Raw genomic sequence first — 12,708 nt, forward strand, 5'->3', positions numbered from 1 at the left:
CAGGGTCCTGGAATCGAGCCCAGCATCAGGCTCCCTCCTCTGCGGGAAGCCGGCTGCTCCCTCTCCCAGTCCCCCTGCTTGTGTTCCCTCTCTCCCTCTGTCTCTATCAAATAAATTAATAAAATCTTAAAAAAATAAAAGACATTACTGAACACATATGCTCTTCAAAGTAGAGGACTAGGCACTAAATAATTTCCTAATAATGATTTACATCTATTTCTTTGCTTGAAATTCCTTTTTTTTTTTTTTAAGATTTTATTTATCTATTTGACAGAGAGAGACACAGCAAGAGAGGGAACACAAGCAAGGGGAGTGGGAGAGGGAGAAGCAAGCTTCCTGCTGACCAGAGAGCCCGATGTGGGGCTCGATCCCAGGACCCTGGGATCCTGACCTGAGCCGAAGGCAGACGCTTAACAACTGAGCCACCCAGGCGCCCCTGCTTGAAATTCTTCTTTATTTAACTCCAATAAAATGTGAAATTAGAGCAAATAGAATACCATTCTTACATTCAGTTTCCCTCAGATAATATATAATAACATATACATTTTTTTGTCACTGCAAATTGATCCAAGACAAAACTAAGTAGATCACAATGGCTGAAGCAGAAATATAGATGTGTATATATAAACTCTGTCTGATCCAGATCTCTCCTGGCTTGTCCCTTCGGTTGCTATTTATATCTTCTTTGATAAGAAGAACCTCTAGGCCACTGAAGGTAATTCACCAAGTAGATAACCTACTTTGAAGTTTACTGACTCAACTAGAGAGGAATAATGCTGGGTGGGGCCAGGGATGGCCAAAGGCAAACTATGAATTAATGGAAGATTGTGCTGCATTCTGCTTTACAATGTCCCCTCTGGACCTCAAGAGCTCTTATGTGACCTCCAGTTGCCCTGGACTCCCTACTGTTCTAAAGCATTGACTCATGGTATTGACTTTCCCTGGTTTCCAACAGAATGTGAACAAAGGAGAAGTATCATAAAAAGAAAGGTAATCAAAATAACCAGGAACATTCTTCTGAAGGAAGGATGTCCTTCTGAGCCACTCATTAATAAAAAAAGATTCAAAGATTTATTTTTCAATAATGGCCTTGGGAGGAGAAGTTCAGTGACTTTGTTAAAGATTTCCCTTTGGCTTAGATCTTACAGGACAATAAAATAAGAATCATTGTCTACAAATATAACAGCTACAAGGCCTATGTTCATTAAATGTTAAATGATGATTGTAACAACAGTAGTAATAAACCACTTGCACATTTTTTAAATTAACTATTACCTTCCCTTTCTTTTCCTTCCTATATATCCTTTACTTTTTTTTCTTCAATTCTTTTGATTCTATGGATAATTTTTATTATAGATACATATAAGAATGATAAGAGGGCTTCTTAAGGACTGTTATTTTCTATTTTGAATAAAACACCTTGTACAGATTAACAAAGTAATCAAATACAATAAATAGCTATGGAGCAGATGATTCAGTTATTTTAGTTTTAAAAAAAAATTGTGCTAAAGCAGATCCAGAATTGAGCAGCTTGGTGTTCTGTTATCATTACTTTTGGCCTGAAATTATTGAATATTCAACTAGATTGCAGGTTATTTGAGGATATAGATTCTATACATTTACAGCATATTGGCCTTAGTACTTAGCGGATTTCTAGGAGGGAAATTAGTGAAAAAGGAGAATAGACACTTTCATTAAATGTCTAATATGTGGCAGGCATCATGCTAGATACTTTCTGGTCATGATCTCCTTTAACCTTTTCAGCATCCCTACAACAGTACTGTTATTATATCCATTGTTACTAATAATAAATCAGTATCTCCAACACTGAGCAAAGTTCTTGGCACACAGTGATCATTTTATACTTGTTGAGGAATGAGTATGTATCAATCGGGTGTTCTTATCTGCAAGCATTGGAAACTCACTCTTGCTAATTTAAACAGAAAAGGAATATATTAAAGGATATCAGAGCACAGAATATTCCCCAGGACAAGATGGAAAGCCAGGTTTGGAATTCTCACAGTGAGGAACAATGTCCACAATCACAACCCAAAAGTAGTCATTTGGAGACACATTGCTACCGCTAGGTACACATGCCAACACTTGTGCTTCTGGCACCAACCACGTAGGGCACTGAGTCTGTGACTAGAATCATTACCACTGGAAATTGGATGGAGCTACGCTATTATTGCTACACTGCCAAGATAGATTAGGTTCTGCTTTTTTGTGTCATCAGCTCTGATGTCAGAGTCTGACATAATGTGTTGTTTGGAGGAACCCATAGATAAGTATCCCAACCAGGGCGCTGTTGAGAGTGAAAGGGTCCCTATTAAAAACTATGCTAGGGTAAAGCCTAAACCAGGACGTATGGTCACTCTCTCCTAATCCTGTGCCCTCACTGCAAAGGAAGCTTGGAGAGCATTTTTTTCAGCTCCTATGATTAAACATGGTCTTAGCCTCCAGTCAGTAGTCTCAGTATAGGGAATTCCCCAAATGTCCAAAGGGGTTATGAGGCTGGCTGAGCAAAGAGAGGACAGATGCCCACTACTGAGTGAACAGCTGGATGTTAAATAACTGTCTAAGGAAATATAATTAATGAGGTCTGCCTCACTCTAAGGCTTGTCTTTTCATTATGCCATGCTGTGTACACTATAGTATGATAATTCTCAGTTAAGGGTACATCAGAACCTCCTAAATAGTGTCGTAAACATACACAGTGCTAGGCTCCACTCTAACCTATTGAACCAAAATCTCTGGGAATGATGCTTTAGCCAGGATCTGTAATTTTTAACATCTTATAGAGGAAAAAAATCAATTTAGAAGGAGATACTTGTGGAAATAAGGCCATGAGGATCTTTTGGAGGCTTATAAGTTTCCTAAACTATTCCATTGTGCAAGGTAGATTTGATTAGATGCATTCCATAGAATTTATGGAAGCTAGAAGAAAGCCTTTTAATGTAGTAATGGGCAATAGAACAGAATTATAACTTTTTAAATTGGTTGCACTTAATTTCCTTTATATTTATCATTAATTGGCAATTTCCAGGAAAGAGTCTCTCAGGCACTTAGAAAAGTTCCTGACACTACACATGAGAAGGCTGAGACACAAAAGATTCCAGATAACATACTTTTCCTTTCTTGTTGATGACAGTGAATGCTCAGGACAATGAAGACCATGTCCCACTCCATTTCTGTTCTCGCTTTGGACACCATGATATAGTGAAGTACCTGCTCCAGAGTGATAGTGAAGTTCAGCCGCATGTTGTTAATATCTATGGAGATACCCCTTTGCACCTGTGAGTAATATGTATGGTTCCATGTGTGCTCCAGGTAAACCACATGTACCTTCTTACTATTATCAAAATACTTTCTTTAACTCTAGGGCATGCTACAATGGCAAATTTGATGTCGCCAAGGAAATCATTCAAATATCAGGAACCGAAAGCCTGACTAAAGAAAACATCTTCAGTGAAACAGCTTTTCACAGGTAAAAGAATGTTTAGGTTCAATAGCCACTGAGAGTAGCTGATACCCTTCGGCACCTGAAGTTGTGTACATAAAGCAAGAACGGATAGTGGCAGATGTTGAAATCAGAGAGCAAGAGCAGAGGGTGGTGGGCAGAGGACAAGGAGCCCAAGCTAGATGCACAGAAGAAAAGGTAGAGGCAGATGCTGCAGCCAGTACAACAGATGGGACCATAGCCAGATGCTGCTTTCCTGGCAGCAGCCGCAAAGACAGGGACTGATGTTGCCAAGGCAACAGGCATATCAACATCTGTAAGCATATTGCTTCTATTCCACTTCACTCTGCAGAAAGCTGCCAAAAGGGGCAGTGCCCATAATCCTCCTCCGACAAGAATCTCATTACCAGAATTCATCAGCATCAAATGTGACACTTTTTTCCTTACCACTTAAACCTTATGTGCAAATGTATCTACCTATCTAAGACATCCATCTGTCAGCCTGTAAAAACCCAGTCAGGGTGGCCACTGAGATACCTAAGAAGGCATTAACTCCTTTCTAGGAATGCATGAGAGTCCTTTACAGTGTGCTCTAGAAAAGGAGGGAAAAGGTTGCTAAAAATTCAGAGCCATAGCTCTCTAAAATACCCAAAAGATAGGCAGATGTTTTATAAAATTTGAAACCCTCATTTTTAACAAATGAGTTACTATTTTGCTATAAAAATAAAAACATAGTACTTTGAATTTAGTAAACCTTGAATATAAGATCATTTACCTACACATTACAGATTTCTTGGCTAGTTTGCAACTTCTAAAAAATGTATTTGAGACTGATATGTTATTTACATAGTGTTTGTATTGCACTAGTGACTAATAGAAATGAGGAGACTTTTTCTTCATACTGATTTAATATTAAGCTTGTGCTTCCTGATAAGGCATCAATCTGTCCAATATTGCTTGGATGCTCAGATTTTTCTTACCAGAAAAAAGATCAGCCAAAAAGGAGTTAAAGAAAGCTACCATTTATGGAGTAGTGAATATATGCCAGATGATTTGCATCCATCTCATTTAATCCTTATAACCATTTTATGAAGTGGGGTTTATTATTCTCTTTTACAGATGAGAAAACTGAGGCTCAGAGAAGCTAAATAACTTGCCAAAGAGTCTTATGACTAGGAAATCATGTATTAAATACCTGCCTGATTCCAAATTCTGCGCTTTTTATATATCTTCATGTTCTAGTACCAAAATATTATGTCTGTGTTCTACATGCTCTGTAGCAGAACAGATGCAAGAACTCTTTAGATCATGCTTTCAGTCAAAATGGGTCAGTGGAATTTCTCCCCAAAAGGAAAATTGGCAGAACTGATACATATGGTTACTGGTGTCCTCTTTCCCCATTAGGTCATGCTTGTTAAGGCTGACACCTCAGGCTAGCTTTCAAATCATTTTGCTACTCTGTGCACATTAATTGGAACCAACTATAATCAAACGAGGCTTGTCACCTTCAGAAGAGTCTATATGACAAGTTTAGTGAAGTGAGTTAAAAGTATGTATCCAATCGTTTTATTTTGTATAAGCCTATGGCTACTAGGAATAACATATTAATATTTTTATTCTATTCATTTTAAGCACATATTTATAAAAGAAACTCCTTTTACATGAGTTCACTCTGGTTCTGAAATTTTTTTATGTAAAAGTCACAGTGCCTTGCACTCAATAGAAAGCACTCGATACGTTTCTGTTATTGTTTTCATATGTATATATACACGTACACATATATACACACATATGTACACACATGCATATATATATATATTCAGAACTCATCAATTCCTGTAAATGGTTGCTTTGAAAAGAATCGATGAGGCAGTTCAGCCAATGGAACATTAAGAGTGTAGTGCTATGGGTCCTACTTACAATGCAAATAATTAATGGCGATATGATCTTTTGCACTGAGTGGTGGCTTTCTATTCACTCAATTATTCAAGAATGACTTATTAAGGACTTGCCTTGTGTTGGCAGTGGTAGGAACATTAAGATGACACCATCCCTTCCCTCCTTACAGGAACTCTGTTGTAAGGTATCAGGGTAATCAGAGATGTATCCATTATCATAACACAATATGATAAGTGCCGTAAGTCTGAAATGACAAAGAAAGAGTAGAGATAGCAGTGAACTCAGCCTTTGGTCCATAAGACTTCATAGATGGAATAACAGTTCAACTAGATGAATAATATTTCTTTAAGGAAAATAATGACATTTCATTAAAGAAAAAGGATTGGCAAGGTCATCCCAGAAAGTGGAAATATTAAGACCCAACGAACCAAGTTTGGAAAGAAAAACACACTGTTTTTATGTACTGTTCTACAAAATTCAATACTTCACTTCTGAAACACATGACACCAGTCATGTGTGAATCTTTCCCATACCAAACAATTCTCCAATTTTCTGCAGACACCAAGTATGTGTCCTACAATTCAATTCAATTCTGATACCATCTACGTGGAGTTAATGTTAGATCCCACAGGCTAAGGGCTCAGTCCCACAGGACTGCCCCCTGCCACTTCAGATGCCAATCACAAGTCCAGGTTCTCACCTAAGTCTCTCAGGACCCTTCTGGGTTCCCGCATTCAATTGTCCTGCAGAATGCCTAGGTCTTGTAGCTAAAAATGCATGAAAGTCTTGCAATATTTTTCCTCCTTTTATGAAAAAGAATATCATGGGAAATATTTAATAATAAAATACTAGAAATTTTATACAACTTCTTATCTTGAAAGCCCAGATTTGGGAATTTCAGGATTATATTGCTCTATGTGCTTGTTTTTTATCACTTCCTTCTCCTCTCTCATTTCCTCCTTCTCCCTTCTTTGTCTTTTTAGCGCTCTCATAGACACAGTAGCATCTGGAATAGCCTGGATGAATCAGAGCTGTATTTTTAGGGTTGCCATAACAAAATACAACAGACTGGGTGGCTTGAACACCAGAAATTTGTTTTCTCACAGTTCTGGAGACTGAAAGTCCAAGATCTTGATGTCAGCAGATTTGGTTTCTTCTGAGGCCTCTCTCCTGGGCTTGTCAGTAGCCACATTTTCCTTGTGTCTTCACATGATTGTCCCTCTGTCTGTGTCATCTGTGTACTCATCTTCCCTTTTTATAAGAAGAGTAGTCATACTGGAATAAGGCCATCCTAATGATTCCAGTTTAATTTAAATACCTCTTTAAATTGTACCCCTTTAAATACGGTCATATTGTGAAGTTATAAAAGGGCTTCAACATATTAATTTGTGGGGCACACAATTCAACTCATAACAGAAGTCTTTTCCTTTTGTTGTGTTTTTGCAGTGCTTGTACCTATGGTAAGAGCATTGACCTGGTTAAATTCCTTCTTGATCAAAATGTCATAAGCATCAACCACCAAGGAAGGGATGGGCACACAGGTGAGACTTTGGTGAAACATCACCAGTTTCTGATGTATATCAATGCCCAAGAACAGTGGTGTGCTCAGAGGGAAGGGAAAAGAGGGCGTGGTAAACCCTAATGAGGAGGGATAGTTTATCAATGACATCGTTTAGAACTGATGGTGCATGGTGACAATAAAAAGCAGACTGACTCTCGGTCAGTTTCATTGTTGTGGTAAATTATCTATAGTTGATGCATCTGTTATGGCCCATATCAGGTACAGACTGACAACACTGCCCTGTCCTTGGTCTGCTGCTAAAGAAAAACACTTGTTTGGGGTCTTTGTTCTTGTACAAAGATGCCAACATTTATTCTTGGTAATTTCAGTGCATGTAGAAGTACTGAAAATTGAGCTAAACATAAGGCAATCTACCTAGAAGATCAACTAGAATAGGATACTTCTTTTGTTTAAAATATGTTGTGTTTGCTCAATAATAGAATTAATTCTTTATCAAAGAAATCTATCTTTGCTTTGTATCTCTGGCAACAATGCTAGATATGGTGATAACTGTCTTGAAAATTGGGGTTCAGTTTTCCTCTTTTCTCCTTTCATACTTTCATTCTGTTATAGGATTGCACTCTGCTTGCTACCATGGTCACATTCGCCTGGTTCAGTTCTTACTGGATAATGGAGCTGATATGAATCTGGTAGCTTGTGATCCCAGCAGGTCTAGTGGTGAAAAAGACGAGCAGACATGTTTGATGTGGGCTTATGAAAAAGGTATATTTTTCATCATTGCCTCTCTATAGTGATGCATTTAACTGTGTGCATAGATTATGTCAATGCATCAATAATTCCTTTACTTGTATGACTTGTACACTCCCATTTCCTCTGTAGATTATATTTGAGTCTTTGGGAACTTGATCAAAGAGTCCAATAGACCATCACTAGGGAAGGCAACTCCGGGGCTGCAGATGAGCTAAAGGCATTCTTGATACTGGCACTTTGAAAAGAGAATGAGCTATAATAGTCTTAGGTATTAGAGAAACAAAATTGTGATATGTAATAATAGCTACTTTCTTAGAGTAGACATAGAGTTAGACTTTATCTCTTATATAGGGGAATTTTTATGTGGATTCAAATTATTTTAATGAAATAAATACAAAGAAAGGGAATATCTGTTACATCTAACCCTGCTAACAATGCCTGAACTAGAAAAAGTAAGGGAACCAATGATCAGTGCATATGTGTAAACTTACTTGAGCTCAAAATGATGAAACTTTGGGCTTTGATATGAGAACACCTGGGTTTAAATCAAGCTGTGTTCTTTGATCTTTGATCATCTATCCTTGCTGAATTTCAGTTTCTTCTGAAAGAATGAGAATAATCACAACTCCTACTTACAAAATTGTAAAGATTAAATGAGATAATATATGCACATTGATTACAACACTGGCTGGCACATAGTAAGTGCTCATAATTGGTAGTTCAGTACTGATAACAGTGGTAATAGTAGTAGTTCAGAAATGAAGATGATCAATAATGAGCTCTACATTTTAAGGGAGAGGAAACTAGAAATAATCAAAGGTGAAATAGAACCTTCATCATTGTTTTAAGATATAGTGTACCTCACCAGCGAGCTCTGCATATGTGCATAAGCTCCTATGAAGTTTAAATTTTTAGGTGAAATGGAATAGTATACATTGTCATTGAAATCAGAGGGTTACAACTAAATACTGTAAAATATATCAAACTTTGCTGCCTGTCTTTTGCTCTCTTATTAGGATGTTTTAAGTACATAAAGAAATGTTCTGTTTAAATGCTAGAATCTTAGATGTCCATACTAAAAAAGTGTGGATAGGCTACCAATTTGATCTAAAAGGTTTTCTGCCTGACGTGGGACATGAAATTCTGTCAATTAAAAAAGAGATGGAATTTGATAGCTAGAAATGGGGAGTTATAAACACGTAGAGAGAAAGAAAAATATAGATCTGAAGACAGTGAATAAATGATTATAGGACTTACTTTGAGACACGTGAACAGACATGGTAAAGTAAAGAATGAGTTAGATGTAGCCCTATTATGTTTTATGCTTTTCTTTGAGTATTGTGTAAATACACATGTGCTTGCACACACGTTTGCACATTATAGCTCGATGAATTGTCACAAACTGAACTCACATCCAACATCTAGTTCCAATGAAGAAATTGAATATGGCTAGCACCCGAAAGCCTCACTTACATTCTCTTCCAGTCATTCCCCAGAGACGGTACCACTGCCTTCTTGGAGTACAAATTAGCTTTGCCTCTCTCCGTATTTTATACAAGTGGAATGTTATGGTATATACATTTTTGAGTCTGGCTTCTTTTGACCAACAATTTGTGAGATTCACTCATATTATTTCAGGTAGTTGTATATTATTCATTCTTGTATAGCATAATGTTTTGTTATTATATCACTATTCATTCTACTGTTTAGGGGCATTTGGATAATTTTCAACTGGGGACTATTAAGAATACTTTTGCTATTAACATTAACGTACATGACTTTTTTAAAGATTTATTTTTTTTTTATTTGAGAGAGAGAGAATGAGAGATAGAGAGCATGAGAGGGAAGAGGTTCAGGGGGAGAAGCAGACTCCCCACTGAGCAGGGAGCCCGATGCGGGACTCGATCCCGGGACTCCAGGATCGTGACCTGAGCCGAAGGCAGTCGCTTAACCAACTGAGCCACCCAGGCGCCCTAACGTACATGACTTTTGATGAATATCTGGATGCATTTCTGTTAGGTATAAGGACCTTCCAATCTGTATAAAATAATTTCCAGGTAGTTCTGTATTTGAGCAGCAGTTGAAGAATCTTACATATTCTGAAGCCTCAGGAGGGCTTACTAAGTTCTACTTACTCATCAAATTGCATTTATTCAAGTGATTCTCAGACAGTGTCTCTCAAGAAACTTGAGTCTCAGGGAAAGACTGTTTACAAAGCATTGGTCTTCCGGAAGACAGCTCAGATACAGTGCTGTAGCTAGCTCTTCACAGGGGTTGGCTTTGCTTGTTTTTAGTTGACTGAGAGTGATAGTTTAAAACTGGCTTTAGTTTTATTTTTTGTGGAATTCCACACTTTAAGAAACAATGAATCATTGTGTAAGTTCCTAAGGTTTCCTATCAAACAACAACAACAAAAATCTTTTAGCTTAGAGGATTTACCCACTGGTCTCTGCAACATCTGCCATACTTGTCACCCTTATTTGTTCAACTAATGTGTTAGGCATCAGTGTTGTATTTCGTTATTACTATGAATTTTAACAAATTGAATGTTCATACTCAAGAGACAGATGGATGCTTTGCATATGTTCTAGAGCAGAACAAGTCAAAACCAATAAAATGAAATTGTTGCTCTTTTCTCTTGCTAGAAAAATGTTGCATTGTTTTCTTGTGTTCGGGAGAGATTGAAATGGCCTCGTTAAAATATTGTCAACAGTGCACTGTCCCTGTTTTCTTTGAATAAAGAAATGCTTTCCTTTCTCCCTCAGAGAGGGAATCCCCAAATTAACTGATGTGGCATACTAAGCATTTTCCTGAGCAACTTGGAGATGGAGTTGAGGAAACACTTCATTTGAAGTTCCTTCTTTATAGGATGGAGATGTTGTAGAAATGGTCCCATCATGGTTTACCCCATACCTTGTTCTCTCCTTGGGGAGATAAACCAGAAGGGAGCTTCATAGCCGGAGTCTGTCTGTTTAAAAAGGACTACTTTTGGGTGTGCCAAATTTAAATAGCTCATCCTAGTCTACCAGCTTGCTTGCTTGCTTGCTTGCTTGCTTTTTTTGTTTACCCTCTTAATAGAAAACTGGGAGTTTTTCTCAATAGCACCCGCCTCTGTTCTTTTTTTTTTTAAGATTTTATTTATTTATTTGAGAGAAAGAGAATGAGAGATAGAGAGCACGAGAGGGAAGAGGGTCAGAGGGAGAAGCAGACTCCCTGCTGAGCAGGGAGCCCGATGTGGGACTCGATCCCGGGACTCCAGGATCATGACCTGAGCTGAAGGCAGTCGCTTAACCAACTGAGCCACCCAGGCACCCATTGCCTCTGTTCTTCTAAGACAAATTTTTCACCTGACACAAACAGTTTTTAGCTTACCCTCTACTATTCTGATATAGCACATTCAGTTCAGGGGTGCTTTAGAGTTTTGTAAGAGTTACCAACTTCCTTTTGGAAACTCAGAAAAGAGTTTACTCACCATGGCTCCTTGCAGGATCAGATATGAAGAACAGTTTCCATTTACATAGCCTTTTTAACCTAAAGATATCAAAATCAATCTTGGAAATAATTTTCCTTGTGACCTTGATTCTACACAGAAACCTACAGGTTAAGTTTCAATATTTCCCTGCTAGACTACTCAGAGCTCTAATTTTACAGTATTTAGAGTATTTCCCCTCCTCTAGTCAGCTACCCCACCACCACCGCCTTGTTTTCTAGTATTCCATCTGAGAGTAGAGATAGCTGTCTCACTCACTTGGATTTGTTCTGCCCTTTCCCTGGGGTATGAAGGACTTGTATGAATCAATTTAAATTGGCCAGAAGAAATAGCCAGCAGCCTGCTTATGTTCAAATCCTCTGCCCTAATCACCAGTATGGAAAACCCACTGAAAAGACCTACATATAATCTTACGTCCATTGCATTAAAGATGAAACTGCCGAATTGAAAAGATCTCAGCCAATTAGAATTGAACACATAGCTCAATAGTGTGTCTGGCAGTTAGATTTGAAAATGCTGCCTTTCACAAAGAAAAGCACTTCTTTATGTCAGGCTGTTTAGGGTCAGAAAATAACCCAAACTAGAAACAGAACTAAAAACTTCTTATTTGCTTCAGTACTGACACCAGTTAAAGTAATTTGCAGAGGCTCCTATACTGATATCTAATTATGCAGAATACAATATTTGTATACATCAAAACAACTGTAATTCACAGTGACAGGGAGCTGCAGTTGGAGAATTAGTAAGGGAGCAAAAACAATAAAAATCAAGGCTCCTGTACCATGATATATACTTTGTTCATTCCTTTTGACAAGTGTAGTATGGTGTGAATTATTTATAGTAAACGTACTATAGTGTATTCTCTAAAAGTAATAAAGTCTTACAGTTGTGAGTTTCTACAGTTTTCAACCAGTAAAAAATAACTAAAAGATAAGAGTGGGGGAGGAGTTGAAGGAAGAAGAGGTGGATTCGTTAAATTTTTTGATAAATCTTCATCAATGGATTATAAATTCCCAAACTTCTTCTATATTGAATTCTTACCTATTGGGAGTTTAGTTACTTAGTTTAGTGAACCTTAGTTTAGTGTGCTAGCATGAATTAGGTCTGGGGCAGAAGAAGGAATAAATGAAAGATTTAGATGGTATTTCAAAATCTATGTGCAATTTTGTGTGTACTGGTTACGTTCTACATGTTTAGTTTCCCTTTTAAAAAATAAATAGAATAGCACAAACTCTCATTAGAATGATCAGAACTTTCATTTTTATAGGGGAGTAACACATTTACACACAGTAAATATTTTTGAAACTTAATAACTGTAAAAAGCCACACACACTGAATTCTACTCCTAAAACCAATATTGCACTGTATGTTAACTAACTAGAATTTAAATAAAAATTTGAAACTAAAAAAAAACAAAAGCCACATACATTAAAATGGATAGTAGAAGAGAACTTGCATTCATTACATGCCTATTACACATGCATATATGTGTATATATAATTAAATTATCAAGCTAACCCTTTAAAGCAGTATTACCTCTCTATTACAGATTAAAAGTTTGAGACTTCAATCTGCCAAGTCACACTG

The 12,708-nt window shown here is 37.4% G+C and overlaps 1 protein-coding gene across 5 annotated transcripts in view; it reads left to right on the forward strand.

Annotated features, from left to right (window-relative positions):
- TNNI3K (TNNI3 interacting kinase) overlaps positions 1–12,708 on the forward strand; it is a 315,373-nt gene that overhangs the window by 123,550 nt on the left and 179,115 nt on the right. For all 5 annotated transcript variants that reach the window (XR_003522330.2, XM_027606927.2, XM_027606935.2 and 2 more), the window contains 4 exons: positions 3,152–3,296; positions 3,383–3,487; positions 6,806–6,900; positions 7,494–7,643. Coding sequence is in view for 4 of the 5 variants with exons in the window: in XM_027606927.2 (XP_027462728.2) it covers positions 3,152–3,296; positions 3,383–3,487; positions 6,806–6,900; positions 7,494–7,643 (495 nt within the window). In the remaining variant the exon portion in view is untranslated. The remainder of the gene's footprint in view (positions 1–3,151; positions 3,297–3,382; positions 3,488–6,805; positions 6,901–7,493; positions 7,644–12,708) is intronic.

Source organism: Zalophus californianus, chromosome 4 (genome assembly GCF_009762305.2).
Source record: "Zalophus californianus isolate mZalCal1 chromosome 4, mZalCal1.pri.v2, whole genome shotgun sequence".
NCBI classification, from domain to species: Eukaryota; Metazoa; Chordata; class Mammalia; order Carnivora; family Otariidae; genus Zalophus; species Zalophus californianus.